Source organism: Zootoca vivipara, chromosome 9 (assembly GCF_965207765.1).
Source record: "Zootoca vivipara chromosome 9, rZooViv2.hap1.1, whole genome shotgun sequence".
Classification (NCBI taxonomy): Eukaryota; Metazoa; Chordata; class Lepidosauria; order Squamata; family Lacertidae; genus Zootoca; species Zootoca vivipara.
Genome location: NC_142592.1, coordinates 35,397,468 through 35,418,687, shown reverse-complemented (window position 1 = coordinate 35,418,687; position 21,220 = coordinate 35,397,468). Strand labels below are relative to the sequence as shown.

Genomic DNA, 21,220 nt, shown 5'->3' with positions numbered 1-21,220 from the left:
CTAACCCTACCGTTCATTGCCTATAGAAAAAGTCCCTTGCTGTGATAAAATATAAAGTTATCACCCTTGAGGTTCTGTTTAAATCTGGTACAAATAACACACTTGTACACATGAATTTACTGGCTGCTTTTACCACTTCAAAATATTGTTTAAAATAGGAAGTCCCCAACACAGAAGTTTCAAGCTGTAGTATAAAACTTCATTATATAAAACAAAATTTCATTTTGTTCTATAAAATTCTATAGAATTGATAGAAATAAGACACTTATCTGAGCTCTTTACATTTTCCATGGTCAGAATTTTACTTATCAACCTGTTGGTGTCACATTGAACACACATCCATAGGTGGATCCTGATTACATCAGTAGCTGTGTATCACTGTGAAGGGTAAAACAAGGCCAACCCTGTAGCTCTAGTTCAGAGTTCACCTGTTCATAGTGAGCACTTAAAATATTTCTTGGAAATTAATTAGTAGATGCTTAGATGCTATTATTCTTTCATGCTTCATCAGTTTACAGATGTTGCCTTTCTGTCTCTTGACTCTTTCGTGAGTTTAGAACAGTGGTTCCAGACATTTTTTTCTGTGAACCACTTGGAAACTTGCTGAGGGTCTTGGTGGGCCACAATGGGTTTTTCTAGCAGCTGCAACAGTTGTAATGCATTGTGTCAGATGCTGTATGGTTTTAAATTGTCTTTTAATTGCTTGTTTGTTTATTTTTTATTTTGTTGTAATACAGTTTGAATTCATGGAATTAAATTATACAATGTACAAGTAATGAAAGAAGCAATAAAACACAATTATAATGAATGCAAATATTTAATGCATTGGATGCATATGAAACAGAAATGGGTGGAATTTATTGAGGAATTTGTGTGTAGGTGGGATTGGTTGCAAAAGGCAAGTCATCTGTGAAACGGGTGGGAAAGGACTGAAAAGACTTCTACTCAAAGCACTCTAGATGTAATCTCTGTTATCTTCAAAAATCCTATTAAACTTGTTGTTATTTTCCCCTGCCACTTTTCTCTTCTAAACATAGTTGCAACTTGGCTCTCTTTCTCCCTCCGCCTCATCCTGTAGCAGTTCCCATGCCCCACTGAGATCAGTGGTAGATATCATAGCGCTACAGCCTTAGAAGCTTGATCTCATGCACTTTTATTCAACCTTACTCTTCTGTGGCAATTTTAATCTGAGGCCCTTCTTCGTGTGCCACTTCCACATGAGGTCTGGAGGGGGGCAACATGAAAACGGGATTTTTAAAAAGTGGCTCCCCATTTGTGGAATCCTCTCCCCAGCGAAGTTCATCTGGCACCATCATTATATCTTTTTAGGCACCAGACAAAAACATTCCTCTTCAACCAGGTCTTTTGCTGACTGCCACATCCTTGGTGCACAGGCACATACTCCAAAAGAGGGAGTGGGTGGGAAGGGCTACCGGAACTGATGTCAGTTGCTACTGCAACTAGAGTTGGAGGACTGGGTAAAATATGTTGCTACCTTTCCTCTTTCATCCAGTAATCTTCCACACTTCCAAAATGAAATTGATTTGCAGTATATTCCTGCGTATAAGACTACTTTTTAACCCATGAAAATCTTCTCAAAAGTCAGGGGTTGTCTTATACGCCAGGTCGTATTTCTTATACAGTGAGTATATCCCAAACTCTGTATTTTAACTGGAAAAGTTGGGGGTCATCTTATACGCCCAGTCGTCTTATACACCGGAATATACGGTAGAAGGAAGGGTGACTGTGAGAGAAGGGGAATGTGGGTTGTTCCACTAGCCATGGAAGAGTTGGGTTGCAAAACATGTTCGGCCTCCAACAGCATGCAGTGCAAAGCCTTAGAATGACCGAGGAGCTGTCGCTTCCACAGTTCTTCTCAGTCACAAATAGGACCAACAGCATGAAGCTCACGGACTATAGTTTGGCAACCACCTTTTAGAACTTTTGAGTCATTTGGTTACTATAGCAACAGAAATGGTGCAATTATGGTGCAGTTTACATAAAAGCAATAAAAGTGCAACCATAACCGTCCATAAAATTTTCTGGACTAGCTAAAGTCAAGTTGAAGCAAAACTATATATCATATAAAACACGCATGTACAGAACAGAGAAATAACAAATTAAGAGTCAAGATTCACCCCATGAATTACCTAAGGGAAGGCATTTCGGAGGGTATTTCAAAGGCCTACTTCTTAAAAGACTTCTCTGAAAATCTTAAAGATGGACTTGGTCTGTATTGGGGGAGGTGGTCTGGCCTAATTAAAACCAAATTTGAAATTAGTATCTTTAATTAAATTGGCAAGCTGTATAACGTAACTGGGTTTAAAGCAGGGTCAAAGCTGTAGAGAGTGGCTTCTGCAATTGTTTTGAGTTTAATTCAAAAGGGAACTTGTAACCTCAGCTTTATAGCCAGATGGGATTTTTGTAAAACTATTAACTTATAACTATTAGAAAATAAAACACGATGAAGAAATTTCTTTTCATTTTTTTGTTGACTAGATCACAAACCCACTTTATTTTGACATTTCATTCTTACCAATAAATTTAGAATTGTGCGTGTGTATTTGCAAGTCCCGTATATTGCTGAAATCTACCCACCCTCAAGGGAACCTCTTGGTAGAACAAAAATACCATGTGTGTTCCCTCTTACTGGCTTTTCAGAAGTTGGTAACTAAATGTTCAGTTTTTGCTGTGGCATATATTTACAATGATACATAATAGTGATACATCAGTGAGCTTCAATTTTGGTTATGCTTTGGAAGTTAGGAGACAATATATATAAAGATATCTCAGCTAAGAATATATGCTAACTAAAGCATAATAGAGAAGTTTTGTTAGTAATACGATGATGTGTCAGGTTGTTCAGTTTTGCCAATTATAGTATTAGGTTTCAATGGGGCTCGGGAAGTTAAAGCTGTGGGCCAGCAATTGTTCGCTTCCACATTTTTAAAGGATGAAAATTCTTTAGAAAGCTGTGTACTTTTAAGATTTATATCCACTTACTAATAGAAATCAAATCCTTCAAACCTGACTGTGTGCTCACTGTGCAACACTGTGCCCTTAAAACAGTTACTTTCTGCTCCCTCCCAGATGGACCTTTTTTCTTTCTGAGGATGTTCAAAACACTCAGATGACTTTGATTCTAGTTTCTAGGAGTACATGAAGTCCCGTTGGCAGGTGCTGTTCATTTTCCTTAGCATATGTGAAAAAGTTCTATTTTCCCATCTTGTGCAAACTAATTCTGGGAAGGCAGTGTTCCTTTCTCCCCAGTTGAAATACAGACACACACAATGGCTGAATATTCTTACATATTATCATCACAAAATTTTGCTGTTGCCAGCTCTATCTATAAACACAGCTATCTTGAGCATCCTTTGATGGAAAGGCAGAATACAGATCCAACAAATAAATATATAATGCATGTATGAGCTAAATTGTACATGGTGGTTCTATTACTGAGAATACCTCTAGTGAATGCGTGTTGAACTATTTGGGAATGTCATGGCTTGTACTTTTGTATTTCTCTTATGGTGTATTTAGAAGGGAAGGTTATTGGATGCTGTAGAACAGGCTTCCTCAACCTCTGACCTCCAGATGTTTTGAGACTACAATTTCCATCATCCCTGACCACTGCTCCTGCTAGCTAGGGATCATGGGAGTTGTAGGCCAAAAACATTGGGTGGGCTGAGGTTGATGAAGCCTACTGTAGAATCTCTTTCTATAAAATAGTCTGAAGCATTTGTCTGAACTACTTAGCTTTATTTGAATTTTAACATGTTGCCATTGACATCCTCTAAAAGCTGTTGGGTAGCTGCAATTACAACTACGGTATGTAATACCTGTGCAGCTGCTCCCTGTTTTAACTATATTAAGCTGTAAAGGAGCATGTATTATTCAGTTGATTTACAGATGAATGACTTGAAAAGATGTCTGTTCTTTGGTATGGTACAGAAATTAAGTTTTACATTTTTTGTCAGTTCTTGAATAGCAATGGTAAAATGTTTGATCACTTTAATGCCTTTTTGCTGATTTCAAGGCAATCAATCAATGTATCTGAGAGTAATTGGTTGTGTTTAGATGACCATATATATCTTGACTTAAATCACTGTGCTCTGGTTTTGGTTGTTCAATATTTGCAGCTATCATTTGCATTGTATATGCATGGAATGTTTCTTGTGGGAAGGGATATATATTTGTTTGTTATATGTAGCTTTAGAAACTGGAAGATAAAGAAGTTAAACAAAAATATTTCTAGTTCCAAAGCTGGTAACCATTGCTGTTTCATGAAATATTGGACATTGTTTGACTGTAGTTGGTTGAACCAGCCCAAATGGTTAATCTTCAAGTCATTTGTTTGGAATGAGTGGGAACTTGCTGGAGAATTATTGGATAAGTCGACATACAAAGTTGTGTATGTTGCAACAAAAAAGATGTTCATAGATACTGCTTGCATTTAAATGGATTTCTCCACCATGCATGTTATTGCTCAGCATAAGTTCACAAAAATTGAAAATACTCTGCACACTGTTTGGTACTAAATTGTAATACATCAATTGCCTAAGCGCTGTGGGTTAAACCACTGAGCCTAGGGCTTGCCGATCGGAAGGTCGGCGGTTCGAATCCCTGCAATGGGGTGAGCTCCTGTTGTTTGGTCCCTGCTCCTGCCAACCTAGCAGTTCGAAAGCACGTCAAAGTGCAAGTAGATAAATACTGTAGGTACCACTCCAGCGGTAAGGTAAACGGGGTTTCTTTAAGCTGCTCTGGTTCTCCAGAAGCAGCTTAGCCATGCTGGCCACATGACCCGGAAGCTGTACGCCGGCTACCTCGGCCAGTAAAGCGAGATGAGCACCACAACCCCAGAGTCGCCGCGACTGGACCTAACGGTCAGGGGTCCTTTTACTTTTACCTTTCTACTAAAGCTTTCTTGTCTACCTACTGCAAGAGTGTTTGGTAACATGGATTATAGGATAGTTCACAACATTATAGCTCCTAAACAGAGTCCCCTAACATCCAGGACGTGAGGGCAGGGAAAATAGAAATGTATAACATTTGCAATGGCTTATATACTGTCAGAATATAATAGAGTATGTACAGTATTTAAAAACTTTTCACAAATACTGATTTCTATAGAGAAGGTGCATTGTTAATATTTTCATACAACATATTGAGTACAGGCTGGATCTGACAGCTAGAATAGAAACATATCCAATCAAATATAAAATCAAAGTTGCAGTTAACTTAAATCAAGTAATTACTCCTCATTTATGCACATAAAGTATCATGCAAGGGAAGTGTGTCCTATTTAAATGTGTTTAAAATACTTCCAAGAATCCTAATAAAAATTTCAAAGTAAATTGAGTTTTTTTAAATATAGAATTACATTAAAGAGCACTTTGATTCCCCAGTTGTATTTAAGTCTACCACTTTTGACTTTTGGAAACTCCCCTCCCCTCCAAAAAAGTTTTAATAGTAACATGATATCAGGGCTGTATGCAACTAAATTGGTGTGTTAATAGTAGAAGCCTATTCCACAAGGATTCCTAATAGCAAAGCAGGAATTTCCCCCTTATGTGCCATCAACAAATCTTCTTTGGAGGGTTGGAGGAATTGCCAGAATAGATTTAGGAAATGGAGAGGAGGAGATAACTGCAGCAAAACGGAAATCCTTGTGCTGAAGGAACCTTGACTGTAGAGCTATGTAGAATAGTAATTCAGATAAACATGCTAAATCATATCTGCATCAATTCAGAAAAAAATGGAAAAACCCACATTGTGATGCCTTGTTGGATTTGAAAGTCTAGTAGGTCAGTTATATTGTTCCAGAACAGGGGGATTTTTGGGTTGTTTGTGGGTAAAGGAGTTGCAGAGGTTCTGAGAGGCAATGACAACACTGGTGCTGGATGAGAGAGCTTACCAGTATTTGACCCTTATATACGTCAATATTTATAAATTTACATCTTTTTAGATGCAGAAATGGAAATATTTTTGTAGCTTGCTTATCTAGCATTTGAATGTTTTTCAGGCAGTATTGACAACATTGTTATCACTAAGTTTAGTTTTCAGTAATGTGACTAGTTGAGAGGAGATTACTGCACATTTTCCAAATACTTCTGTTTTATTAACCTTGCTGCTTTGAGCAGAGGCTACACTGGGTTTTCTTCCTCCAGGGTAATCTTGATTCTGACTAATATGGGAAAATGTTTTAGCAGTCTAAGCACCATAATAGACGTGGTATATACAATAAATATATAGAATAAAATTCACTTAGTTGGATTGGAATGATTGCTCTTGGTAGAGGGATATAGGCACAGATGTACAGATGACCAGGGAACAAGGTTGTGGGTGTCAAAAATACTTCATTTTGGATTCTTCAGGCTTAATATACTTTTTGAAGCTCTAGTCTGTAATTTTTAAAACTAGAAACAAGTATGATTAAAATATTAAAGCTCAGTATTTGCAATTAAAAGAATGGCAGTATAGTGTACCATATAGACATACAGAATGTAGGCAGCCAGCTAACTACTCTTGTAGCCTAATATGGATTTCAGAATTACTATGTGCTGCCATTTTTCTTCTTTGTTTTTGTTTATCACAATCTTAAAATCATCTAAAGCATTGCCCATTGGGACAAAAGCAGTAGCTAAAAGTAGTGCTTATAAAGGCAGCAAAAAACCTGAGGTGCTGGTGCACCATATTGGTGAGTACTGTCACAGAAAGTCCTGCTTACAGACAAACATCTTGTGCCTCCTTAGATTTTCCAGAAGCCTTGATCTGAGTACCAGCATCTTTGGGAGGTAGTCATTGGATTGAATGCTTGGGTCTAAGAGTTCAATTTTGCCTTCACATAATTAAATTACCAGAATGTAACTGTCCTTGCCCAGTAATACACACACACACACACACACACACACACACACACACACACACACACGGGCCTTCCTGGTTTGTTTTCTGAAATGGGAGAAGATTGGTTTCAATCTGAAAGCCTTCCAAAATACTAGAGAAGTCTAAAGGTTACGCAGTGGAATAATGATTTCTTTATCGAGCACTTCAGGTTCATTTTGCCTTTGGAAATACTTGTGGTACAATGAAAGATGTACACAAGTTTATTAATTTTAATATTGATAATATCACATACCTCATGTCACCTTACTGTCTGCACAAAATATATTTGTTCAATGAAACTGCCATGCTTCAGTAATAATTGTATAAGTGGCACCAAGTGAAGGAGAGGTTATATAATTCATTCTATTAAATTGGCCAATGTTTACCAAATTTATTATTAAATTTCTATACTGCTCAGTAGTGGAATCATCAATAGAAATTGATTCATGTTTGGAAGTAATGAATAGGCTCTCATTTTTCTTTTCTTTTTTGTTGAAGTTGGCTGAAAACACTAATTGTGTTGAGACTGCCCTGTGGCAGTGTTAAATGTTAATAAAACATTGTTTAAATACTTGTTGAGTAAGCAGTTATATTTAGTAATGCTAGAAAACTAAGAAGAAAGCAAAACTAAGATACTATCTGACGGCTGCAATGTGGTGCTTCACAGATTTGTAAGGACTTTTGAGCTAATTAGATTTAAGCAAAGGCTTTCCTAAGATAATCACTTTGGGAGCCTTCACTGGAGCTGGGCTGCTGATAATGTGTAGCTGAAGGTCAAACCTTCTACATAGTATTCTCCAAAGATTAAACTGTGGGTTATGAAATGAACTATTAGAATAGTTCGATTCCTGAATGTTTCAAAAAATATTTTGCAGCTCAGACACCGGTGGTGGTGTTGGGTGTTAAAAGCTTTTACTTTTCACCTACTTGTGATGGCACATTAGTTCTAAAGTCAGCAAAATAGCATGTTGTAGTGGTACAATTCATTTTGGGAGCACAAAGTTTGATACCTTTATGTAAGCTTGCAGCATGTTGTCATCAGAATTGGCGATATTGACAAGATGTGAAGCCAGGGTCTATGGATAGCATCTGGATTCTGTTTAGCTATGAAATATATCTTGATTGAAATGATACTGCTAGTCATTGCTTTTAAGGGGATCTCTTTTATCCCTATGTGGGAAGAGAGACATGATTTTAGAAGGGTAGTGTTAAACTTTAAATATAATATTGTTAACATGCAGAATGCATGAGCTAGTAAGGCACAGAGGCAACTTACAGTAATTATTGTAAGTCCTCATTCCTCACACACAGATGCACACTTCATCTCCCACCTTTGGGGGTTCCAGACTGCTACATCACTAAACATGTGCTACAAAGTCAACCTTGAACATCCTGGGAATGAACACCCATTCATACTTTATTACAATCACCTGGGTTGAACATGGATTCCTTAGAGTCCATCAGCAGAATTGTGTACACATTTCAAGAGATAATTTGTTGGCTCCACAACTAAAGTAAATTGTCTTCAAAATAATAATTTCACAGCTCCTCCTGGTGTTTCTTCCATACTACCAGCTGTACAGTAAATGCCAGCACTGTGATATTTGAGCAGAAATTCCTGTCACATACGCAAATATCTGTCTGTTCTGCATTAGTGTATCACTAAGCAAACCTACTAAAAAGTAAACCTTTTTGTTTTTTCTTTGACTTATGCTATGCTACAGTGTCAAAAAGAAAATAAATTACTGTGAGTGAAGCAGTCTGGGGTGCTTTCCAAGAGGTGGATTACTCTCAGTTGGGAACTATGTAAGGCAGCTTAAGTGACATGGTGTGGGCACTACCAACTCTGTGCCACCACTTTTGTCTCTCAAATCCTTCCAGATGAGATGCAATAATTATAATCCTTTTAAAAGGAGTAGTAAATTCTCCTTATACCATGTCAAAGGAAATGACAATGGGGCATAATACCTAAATGTGCTGCGGAGAAGATCTATCTTTCATAGCTGTGTTGCTCACACTTCTTTTTACGCTGCCTTATTACACAGAGGTTGTATTTTTAGCTACCATAGCTAATGGTCATTGCTAGACCTCCATGAATACGTCTTACCGTTTTTAAAATACCAATAATAACATTTTTTAAAAAACTCTTATGTTCTGTAAGTATTGTTTTCCTGTCCTGAACCTACTGTCAGTTAATTTTATTTACTACCACTTGTACCCTACCACTTCTGTAACCTTATAAGCCTTTTCCATGTACCCCCCCCCCCCTTTTAGGTGTCTCTTCTTCAAACTAAACCATAGCATCCACTTCAACCATTGTTCAGTGTAAAGGTACTGTAATTCATTGATAAATTTATATGTTCCTTTTTATGGTTCATAGAACAAGAATTGTACACAGTATTCTTAATGTGGCTGGACAGCGCTCATCTAATGGCATTATGATATTATCTGGCATTTTAATTGCTTTCCTAATCATTCCCCAAACTGGATTTACTTCTTTCTCCGCTGCAGCACATCAAGTTGATGTTTTCAGTGAACCTTTCAAAATCTTTTCCTGGGTAGTTGTAAAAAAAAACAGCTTTCTTGATGCATATGTAGAGCTATTTTTTTCTTGTTTTGCATACTTTTCTCCTTTTGTTCATACACTCTGCATCATTTTGGAATTTTATCTTGAAAAATTGTTAGCACTGATATAACTGGAGGCATCTATCAGGCTGTCCCAATGTTGTTTTCGATCCCCAGAATCTTTTGTGAGCACTGCCAATAAAGGGGTATTGATGACTGGTTATATAACTTGATAGCCATTGCTGGGTGAGCAAAGTTGCTTTCAATGTATTCATGAGCCAATCTGACACATTTGGCTGCCCTTGTATGACTTGTTGTGATTTCTAGTGGCCAATAGGAATGGAGTTATTGATCCCCACATTTTAAGGGCTTGAGATATCAAATAGTTAAATCTGAATACAAAGGGCATTCTGTTAAAAAGTGTGCCAAGTCCTCTACTTTGGGGCATCCATCTGGGCAATTTCTTGCCACACCATACTGAGTCCCATAGTTCCTTTCACCATTGTCAGCTGTAAGGATTAATCAGGAGCCATCTTAACTCATGTGAACAAATAATGGGGGCACTTTCCCAGGAAGAGTGACAAAATCTTTATATATTGTATTGGAGCACCCAACAGTTAGTTCTATAGTGGTCTGAAAATTGACATCAGTCAAGTCATATGGAGAACTGAGCACAATTGTAGCCCATCATAATCAAGTGGGCTAATGAAAAGCCCAAATAGTAAAAGTGCATACATCTTAGCTTCCCAGGAATCCTTCCTCAGATACCAATAAAACTAGAAGTGAAGCCAAAAAACTGTCTTAAGCCAACAGGTGATGGCCACTTTCTGGGTAAGCATTGCCACTGAACGAAAAGCCACCTCTAATCAGGCAATTTCCTTAGAATTGTCTAGGTCCTTAGAATAGATCTAGATACCCCCAATATTTTGGATAAGAACTTATGTTGCACTGCTTGCAATACTGCAATGTATGAGTGGGCCTACATGAGTGTTCCAGACAGCATCTGGGGAAGTAGTGTTCTTACAAAGCTCAGCTGGTCCACAATTGCATATATAAAACCAGCTAAGCACATATAAATCAACTTAAAAACAACAGCAGCAGCATTTACATATATAAAATCAATTTCAAATCCAATAGAGATACCAGCTGGTATTAAAATCTCCACTTAGAAGGTTTGTTGAAAAGGAAAGTATTCAGCAGGTGATAAAAAGACAATAGAGATGACACTTGGCTGAATTATATTTGGAAGGAGTCACAAAGGGTAGATGTTGCCACTCTGAGGACCTGATTCCAGCATCATGCAATGGACTTCTTCATAAGGTGGTACCGGTATCTGTTGATTCCTGCAAGAGATTGATGTTGTGAGTGGTGTCTCTTCTTAGTATATGGCAAGTTGAAAATGTTAAATCATTTGAATCCTTTTGCATTTCTGCTGGGAAGAAGGTTTCTGGAGTTAATTTTAAGACTGATTATATCAGATATGTTGTTCAGAGGTAAAATAGCTTGAAGACTGCCTTGCTTTGGTTAACCTGGCCTGTAATTTAGTTATTTACATAGCATAGTGGCTTATGGTAGCTAGGGCATGTCCATAAAGCAGAGGTCAGCAAGGTTTATCTTGCCTGGGCTGGATCCCGTGGAAATCCCTCCGTGGGCTGGATTGCATGAGCACGTGCCCCCGTGATTTTTGGCGTCTGCGCAGATGCGATTTCCAGCACTGCGGAAGCGAGTCCCCACGCCATGCTGCGCCAGTAGCTCAGTTTGGCTTCCAGCCCATGGGCCTTAGGTTGGTGACCCCTGTCATAAAGGAAGCTCAGTCCTGACTTCAGCTTATAGCCAGAAGCTCAGGATATGGTTACAACTGAGTAAGTTGAGTGAGTGTGCTTTGGATCTGCAAAATATCTGTAAAAGTATCTCCTTGTTGTCCCCATTGATTACCTTTAATTAATATTTTCAATTTAATGTACAGTGGTACCTCTGGATACGTACTTGATCCATTCCGGGGTGCCGTTCTCACCCCGAAAAGTACGTAACCGGAGCGGTGCTTCTGCGTATGCGTGAAGCGCTGATAGAGCACTTCTGCACATGTGCGAAGCATGCAGAATGCCTCTGTGCATGCACGTGTGGCGGAACCCGGAAGTAAACACTTCCGGGTTTATTAAGCCGAAAATACACAACCCGCAGCAATCCTAACCAGAGGTATGACTGTAAAGTTATTCAAGTTGATACCAAGAAAATTAAACTGCACGTTGGTGAATGGTGATACTAAAAGATTTAAAGGGTGTATTAATTTGAGTCTTAAAGCTTCCGTTATTCAATTATCTTACTACTTAGAAACTTGAGCATTTCACTTCACTACCTTAGTGCTGTATTTGTTAACTCATTGAATTTATATAACACCATTGGTATGCTTGGTACATTCTGATGATCGAGAGGACAGATCGAGAGGCATTTACAGTTTAAAATATTGGCACAGTGGAAACAGGAAGAGAGGCAGAGCAAGCAACAAAGCAGTATGTAAGAGGAGAACCAGCAAGGGCAGCATAGCAGAGACCTAAGGCTTAAAGAGAATAAAGAGAGCGTGTGTGACCAACTGATCAAATGCAAGAGAGATAAAGAAAAATAAGGACTGAAGATTTTGCTTTAAAGAGCAAAAGAACAGTTTCAGTGGCATGCAAAGAGTCAAAACCAGATTGAGGGGGTCAAGACTAGATTTGGAAGGGAAGTAAAAAAGTTCAGAGTAAACAGGCAAGCACATTCTAGGAGTTATGGAGGCAAAGGAAAAAGGGAACTGGGGTGATGTGGAGAGGGAAGATGGACTAAGGAGTGTTTTTATGAGGGAGAATGAATGCAGGAGGGAAAGAGCCAGAGGGCAAAGAGGTTGATTATGTGGACAAGAGGAATGATAATGGTAAGGGAGATAGCAACCAGGAAATGGGAGGACAGAGGATGATTTAGGTGACTATAGTCAAAATAGTGGGTAGAGGAAGAGGGGCAACTGGTAGGGGGCAGGAAGGTGGACTGGAAAGCTAGTTTGGTATTGAAGCCTCGAGGAGGCAAAGTTTTGGTAAGAGAACAAGGAGTGGATAGGTAAATGATGGGGTAGGCCCTTGGCAGAACATCAGAGGTAGAGAAGAGGCACTGAGTATCAGAGGTGTCATAGTGCTGCTTAGCCAGATGCATTGGTAAAGGTAAAGGTCCAGTCCATTAGGTCCAGTCGTGACCGACTCTGGGATTGTGGCGCTCATCTCGCATTATAGGCCGAGGGAGCCGGTGTACAGCTTCCAGGTCATGTGGCCAGCATGACAAAGCCGATTCTGGCGAACCAGAGCAGTGCACGGAAATGCCGTTTACCTTCCCATTTACCTACCTATCTATATCTACTTGCACTTTGATGTGCTTTCAAACTGCTAGGTTGGCAGGAGCTGGGACCGAGCAACGGGAGCTCACCCCGTTGCAGGGATTCGAACCACCAACCTTCTAGGCTCTGTGGTTTAACACAGAGTGCCACCTGCATCCCCAGCCAGATGCATAGCAGACAATAATAGGCTGTGATGCTTCTGTGAGCAATGTTGAATCTTATTGCTATGATCTTCTTTCTTTTGCAGATTGTATTCCCCTTTCATTTGGATTGGAATGAAGGAACCAACAATGGGATTGCACTCAAGATAACACTCCTGGAAAGGGTATCTAATGGCTCTCATCTTTTTGGGTGGTTTATATCTGCACTTTTGATGGTTTTCATATCTGAAGGATTTTCCTTTTGGAAATATTTCAAATAAAAAATTGTTTTTCCTTGGAAATAACTTCTTCCTTGAACACTATACATCATGGGAGACATGGCTAACAACTCGGTAGCATACAGTGGTGTAAAATACACTATAAAAGATTCCAATCATGGAGACTTTGGCATTACACTTGAAGAGCTTCGTGATCTTATGGAATTGCGTTCTGCAGATGCTTTGCATAAAATACAAGATTGCTATGGAGATGCACATGGAATCTGTACAAGATTGAAAACTTCTCCAAATGAAGGTAAGAATCTCAATTCAAAAAGTTACAAAATGTGTGTTCATTTATATGGAAAATTTATATTGAAAAATATTTAGGTCTGTATAGATGCATTCATTGTTTGCCTAAGATGTTTCACTGGTCAGTGGCTGAAATTCCTGGCCTGGATCTACTATATATATATTTTCAATTGTCTGTACATTTATACAATTGGACACCGCTTAAGAGTTAGTAACAAAATTTGGGACAATAGTTATTGAGGTAGAAGAACATAATACATTTGATGTAAAATTTGACATTTTCATTTTTGGTTAGTCTTATTTGATTGTACCAGGTTTTTAATAAGATGTTGATTAAAGCCTACTGTTCTCCTACACATTAGTTCTTGTAAACTATGTGTAGTATGTGAAGTTACTAATGTTAGACAACTTAAGGTGTTGTACATAAAAACTTTGTAGAAATACATATTACATACTTCCTTGAATATTTAAGGTTAACCTAGCACAAATGCCTTGCAGCTTGCAGCTGTACTTAAAATCCATTCAGAAGTTACATCTTCTGTTATAAGGGGTTGGTTGTTAGAACGATGCCTAGGGGTGTTGATAGGAGCCTCAAATTGAATCCTTTAAATCTTGTGTTTCTGCATGTTGGTAAAGGTAACAAAGTAAAATGAGCTGTTAAAGCAGCCTTCCCCAGCCAGGCTGGGACTAAAACTCCCATTAGTTATGCTGACTGGGACCGATGAGAATTGTAGTCTTAAATATCCAGAGAGCACCAGGTTTGGGGGAAGGCTTTCCTTGGAGCAAGAGCCACATGCACTGAATTTGAGGAACAGCAATGCCCCCCCCCCAGTCTAGGGAACTTGTGTGTGTAGGCAACGAAACCTTAGTTTGTGGTATGTGTTTAAATGTACTATTTTAAACATTTTCTTTCGAAGAAAAAAATAAGATAAAGATTTAAATAAACCATTCAAGATAGTGAGATGGTGCTTTTCTGCTAAACCTTTGTTGCCTGTGGGAAGAGTTTCACAGCTACCCAACTTCTTAATATGTAGTAAATCAATTAATTTGTCCAATGCCTACCCCAGCCATTCCATAATTAGCAGGATATGAAATGACTCTATAATTGGCAATTTATGTTTGGGCATTAAACTAGCTCTCAATGGGTGAAGACACTCAATACCATCAGGTTAAGATCACTGTTCTTGTTTTTGAAATTCCACCAGTCACTAGTTTCCAGAAAAAGGAGGAAACCTCTTACATGCAATACTGCACTTCCAGCAGCAATACAAATGTTATTCTGTAAACACTTCTAGTTACAGTTGTGTTAAATATCAGTTCTGTGCCATGCTGGAGAACATTTTAACATTCTTAAACTCATTGTTCACAGACTGCCTTGTTTACCCTCAAAATTTGTGGAATCTGAAACTCCCTAAATGAATTTTGTTTGGGGCTAGTAGTGTATTAATTACTCAGAACAGCCAGAAAGACAAGACAAATGCAAAAGTGTTAAAACAGATACATTGTACGAATTGACCAATATGTTAAAAAAGGAACTGCAAAAAAGGGAATTAACAAGAAACCCGCATGAAGGGAGGGGGGGAAGTCATAGCTCGGCGGAGCAAGGTAAAAGATGTGAATATAAGATTTTGTATAAAAGATTGGTTTTGTTAATTTGTTGAATTTGGAAAATTGGAATAAAATGTATTTTAAAAAAAAACAGATACATTGTAAATCACAGAATTATGAAAATGAGTGGGCATATCTATGAGGTGTGCATGTTGTTTTTCTTGGAGCAGAGTGCCTCCATTGAGATTTTTCTAATGTTTGGTTGAAAAGAATTTTGTCTTGAAATGTTCAGGCACCAAACTCTACAAGGTAGTATCTGTTTCCAGGTTCTAGTACCCTGCAATGCTTAGGTATCTTTTGCTAAACCTTTTTATCTCTATAGAATGGACGGTTGCTTTTTATGGTATAGTAGCCTGAAGGAAGAGAAGTGTTTCCTTTTTCCTGCTGCTAATAATTCCTTCTTGAATAATTCCTTCCTGTAGCAGGGGGAGGGGGGGGATGCAGTGATTGCTGTTCCAGCTTTTGTATTTTTTTCCTTTTCTCATTAATCCTTGGAGCAGAATTTTGAGACACAATGTGATGAATAAATGTTGCTCCATTAAGTTTTATATGAAAGAGTAGGACATGATATTATTCCCCACCCTCTTCAGCTTACAGCGATTTCTACATTAAAAAGTGGGGAGAATCCTTTTTTTGTGTCTTTAATAATTCATTGGAAAATAATAGAATGGAACTTGTAAACTAATTTCAATAGGGATACAGAGTCTGGCCTGAATTGTGTTAAAAATATCATCCATGTTGGATAACAAATGATTCTTGTGAGAGGGCTGTCATATTCAACTGAAGAGCTATTTAAACATCCAAGAAGCTTTCAGTAGTCATGGTGAAGGTTTCCCAGTGAGTCCGCAACTTGCTTCTATATGTACTACACTCGTCTTGAAATGTGGATGAGTATGAGGTCCGGTTGAATGTAGTACTGAAATACCACAGATAGCAAGTGATAAGATGTGTAAGGGAGAAACCTGGGCTTGTTCCAGCTAGTACTGTAAAAATGAAAATACCCCTTATAGATGTAGCTTTGCTTCCTGATGTTCAGCATCCTTAATATTTTTTTAATTATTGTTGTGTAGATACGTATTTGTGTAAAGGCATGGTCCTCACAATAAACTGATATGATTATGATGTTCAGCATCTAGATAGGTGTTGCCATGTTGTGCATTGTGGTTATAAAAAGAATTACTTTTGTACTGGGAAAACAGAAATAGACTTCTGCTTAACTCTCCTGTTTGTTGAACTCAAGTTTCTGAAGTGACTAGGAATTTCAGGAGCTGGAATGATGTGCTCCAAAACAAATGCTTGACTTTTTTGGGAATTGCTTTGTTTGGACTCTGCAGCACATATATTTGTGGGGAAAACTCAAATAAAACCACTATTAGTCAAGTAACACTGTGGGTAGGAGAAATTTGCAGCTATCTTTTCCCCATGTTAGAAACGTCTACAGTAGAGTTCCACTTGATATTGCATACCTCTGTAACTTCTAGAAAGCATAAGACATAAAGCAGGGGTCCCCAAACTACGCCCCCCGGGCCGGATGCGGCCCAATTGGCCTCCCAATCCGGCCCGCGACGACGCCCGCTGCCACCACCCGCTCTTACGGCGCGCGGCGCGGCGGCGATCTTCAAAATCGGCAAAAAATCGCCGAAAATCCTTTGTGCGCATGCGTATGGGCCTCTCCCGACCCAGAAGAGGTCATTTCCGATGCACTTCTGGGTCGGGGGAGGCCCATATGCATGCGCACAAGCGATTTTCGGCGATTTTTTCCGACCGTGTGTGTGTGCGCATGCGCACGGGCGCGCACTCCCCTGCCCTCCGGCCTGCCGTGCGGTCGGCGCGGCGGGCACCGGCCCGAAGCCCGGTAAGTCTGGGGACCCCTGACATAAAGAGTCCTGTTAAATTCACTAAATAACAAAAGAGCAACTTTGCAACATATACTTGTAGAATTACGTAGCAAAAAGGGATTTGTTAAATGATGTAATAGATAATGAAATTGCTCTAAAATTGTATTTTTCTTTTTAATATTTAGGCTTAAGTGGAAACCCAGCAGATATAGAAAGGAGAGCAGCTGTGTTTGGGAAGAACTTTATACCTCCTAAAAAGCCAAAAACATTTCTTCAATTAGTATGGGAAGCACTACAGGATGTTACATTAATTATATTAGAAATTGCAGCCATAGTATCATTGGGCCTTTCTTTTTACCAACCACCAGGAGGGAATGAAGCAGGTAAGTAAAGAGTTTGTTTCTTTATACTTGTGTACCTCAAAATGTATTTCAGAGTTTGGGTATTGTCTGCCAGTTTATGTTTTGGTTATGTTGTTGTTTGCACCCTTCTGTCTTGGGAGACAATGGAGGCATGTACCTTTGTGGGTGAAGTCAAACCATCAGAAAGTTACAGCAGCTGCTGTGACTGTAGAGACTGATATGGAGGAGACATGTTTTGTTGCAGCTGGGGCAGATGAAGGTGTCTGGTTGTGCTGGTGCAGATGAAGCACGGTGTTTCTTTTCTTTGCCCCCCTCCCAGCGATCATTCTTCCTCTGGTCACTGGTGTGGCTACATGACCTGTCTGTCGTCTGCAAGAGATTCCCACATGGCAGGCTTGATGTTGCCAGCCTTCATGTCTCATTTGCAGAAATCTTTGTATTGCAGAATTGGTCTGCATGAAGTCATTAAGTTGTTTTATTGCTTCATTATTATAATTGCTTCATAGTACAACTGTATGATAAGCAAATTCTGGTTTGTAGAATGACTTCTAGTCAGCACTTGAACCAAATATTTAAAGTTCTTTCACAATGTATTTGCTATTGTAAGAGATTGTTGTAATTTTGAGGTGTACTCTTTAATTTCCCCTTCCTTCCTGGAGTGAACCTAAGCTCATGCTCTCTCTTCCTTGCTCTCATCAAGAAGTGAAAATGTAAATGTTAACTTCCAAACCCAGAAGTAGGTGTTTTGGTTTGTGAACTTTGCCTTGGAAGCAGAACATGTTCCACTTCCTGTTGAGTGTGTTCCATTTGTAAATTGAGTCCCCCGCTGCTATGGGAAAGCACACCTTGGTTTAAGAGTGCTTTGGTTTAAGAACGGACTTCTGGAACGGATTAAGTTCGTAAACCTAGGTACCACTGTAGTTAAATTGAAGCATTGGAATACAGGAACTTCTGGCTCTGAAATAAGAGAAGCCCCATCAGTATTGGTGTTCCATCGGTTCCTAAAGGCATACCACTTTAGGCAAACATTCCCCTCAACGGAACTTCTGATCGTATTCTTTTAGCTATTTTTTTAACTGTTCAATTGTTATACTTTTTAATGGGATTGCTTGACTGCATACTTTAAGAATCTTTTCATGACCCATTCAAGTTGTGTTGTGCATTTTAATTATAATTGATTTTATAGTTGTCAACCGCTTAGGAGCTTTTGGCACAGAAGCAGCATATAAATAAGTACTACTTCCTGTTCATCAGCATATAAATATAAATAAGTACTACTTCCTGTTCTACCTCCAGTAAAAAGCAAATATTGGCATAAAACCAATCTGGTCAATTGTGGGTCTTAACATAACAGTTTAACCATTGTACCAAGGCTGATACATTTCCCCCCAGTATTTTCCACACTTTAACATGAAATCTTGATAACAGGATAAGTGTCTCCAAGCATGCAGTGAATGTGCACCATGAACTTTGTTTAGAGATTCGGGTTTCAGAAGTTGCATGGTGACTACCATGGCAAATGCTGGTGTGCTAAATATGACTGGACTGGCATGCTAGTAGTTCAGATAAGTCACCTTGTCACTTGCCCTTTTGAAAATTAACTGCTGCCCTTCTTAAAATCAGTGCCTACACTTTTTTCTCTTTAATCTCTTTTGCTTTAGATTATGGCTTAGAAGATCCACTAAACTGAGCTTCCTACATGTCTCAAGCATATTTCATTTCTGTACATACCTTTATTTTGTGTATTGTTAGATATGGATGCTTTTTTCTTGGGGTGGGGTGGAGTGGAAGCTGTGCCTAGCCATGTAACTCTAGAGAGTCCTCACAGCTATTTGCAATAAAACATAAGCACTCCAATTAACTTGATACAACCGTGCCCAAACATCAGAAATCATCCTAAAATGCTTGCGTTGTATATTGCATAGCAGCAGCAGGCAAAATGTGTTTTTTTTTTTGAGGGGGGGGGCTGGCAGTATTGTTTTAAAGCCTACTCATTGAATGAAGGCCTTATTATTTTGCCATAGATCTGAAGGGTAGCAGTAGGAAAGGTTTTCACCCTATTTCTAGAAGAAGAGAATATGACTTTGGCACTGGGACAGCGTGCAGTAATACTGTTGAAAAGAAACTACTGCTCATACATTAATCTGGTCTCAGAATATGTTTGGAATAGGGTCGCTCCTGATGATTTTTGGGTTGGATAATCATTTCCTCAGATCAGTTGTGAGGAACTCATAGCCCTCAAGATATCATTGGACTCATGCTCCCATGAGCGCCAGCCACTATGGCCAGTTATCAGGGATGATGTTGTTATAGTCCCACAACATATGGAGAGCTACAAGTTTTCTACTGCTGCTTTGCTCAATCTGGACCAAAGCTATTTACAGCTTTAAAGGTTAAAACTAGCACTTCAGATTGTGAACTGAATAGGTTTGAAGTCACTGCAGTTGTGCCATTACAGGTGCTAATGTGTTACCAATGGCTATGTAATGCACTGCTGCTTTTGGAACTAAATGAAGTTTAATAATAATAATAATAATAATAATACAGTAATATAATATATTTATACCCCGCCCATCTGGCTGAGTTTCCCCAGCCACTCTGGGTGGTTCCCAATCGAGTGTTAAAAACAATACAGCATTAAATATTTAAAACTTCCTGAAACAGGGCTGCCTTCAGATGTCTTTTTAAAAATAGGATAGCTGCTTATTTCCTTGACATCTGATGGGAGGGTGTTCCACAGGGTGGGCACCACTACCGAGAAGGTCCTCTGTCTGGTTCCCTGTAACCTCACTTCTCGCAATGAGGGAACTGCCAGAAGGCCCTCGGCGCTGGATCTGTGTCCGGGGTGAACGATGGGGGTGAAGACGCTCCTACAGGTATACAGGACCCAAGGCCGTTTAGGGCTTTAAAGGTCAGCACCAAAACTTTGAATTGTGCTCGGAAATGTACTGAGAGCCAATGCAGATCTCTCATTCTGGATTAATTGCAGTTTCCAGGTCACCTTCAAAGGTAGCCCCAAGTAGAGTGCATTGCAGTAGTCCAAGCAGGAGATAACTAGATTTTCTGGATGTTATTTGAATGCACCCATATGATTGCCTAGTTTAGAAAATCAAATCATTGATTAATAAATCTGGATGTGCACAACCATCATGCACTCAAATGTAGACATTTTGCTTCCACTTCACTTCTTCCTTTGATCAAGTGGAAAAACAAACCAGGCAACTGCAATTAACCATGGCTTTCCATTATATGTGAACCAAGAATTATGGGGGTTAGTGACCTCTGAAGAAGCCAGGATTGGATCACATGAATGCGCTACATGAGGTTCATGCATATCCTGACTTACAAATATGGTAACAAGAGTGCAGCATCAGTCCACCCTGATGGTTATAAAAGCATGTTTGATGCAGCAGAGATACTATCTTCTATGAGTGGGTGTAGTTGGCCTAAAAATCTTAAGATGGTATAAAGCATTCGTGGCTATGGTGATTAACTGAGATTCTAGGAATACCATCTCTTGCACGCCCAGCTCTTCAAGGAAATTAAGTCCTCTCCAGAAGTATCGCCAACAATAAAATCAGTCTAGCCTAGATTTCTTTATCATGTATTATTCCTTCAGTTCCTTTTATCATGCATTCAGTTGTTATCCATAGGTACCATTTAAAGAATTTAGTACCTTGTGGATCTACCAAAAAGGAGAAATAGGATGTAATTAACCCCCCCCCTGTTCATATTATCTCTCAATTTTCATGTAAATTTTAAAAAGTATGACAGAAGATGGAACTTTGTAGCATATCATACACAGCATACCTCGCTCCACAGCTGACTCCTGCCTGATAGGTATTGAAGTCACTGTAATAAAGTGTCTCTAACTTCTAAGCCATGACTTCGCAGATTGTCTGTCACACTTAGACAGAACAACAACATATGAATT

General features: G+C 39.0%; 1 protein-coding gene across 17 annotated transcripts in view; it reads left to right on the top strand.

The window, feature by feature from the left end:
• ATP2B1 (ATPase plasma membrane Ca2+ transporting 1) overlaps positions 1-21,220 on the top strand; it is a 72,231-nt gene that overhangs the window by 16,749 nt on the left and 34,262 nt on the right. For all 17 annotated transcript variants that reach the window (XM_088651839.1, XM_088651844.1, XM_088651833.1 and 14 more), the window contains 2 exons: positions 13,056-13,482; positions 17,110-17,307. In XM_088651839.1, the coding sequence (XP_088507965.1) occupies positions 13,278-13,482; positions 17,110-17,307 (403 nt within the window). In that variant the 5' untranslated portion in view covers positions 13,056-13,277. The remainder of the gene's footprint in view (positions 1-13,055; positions 13,483-17,109; positions 17,308-21,220) is intronic.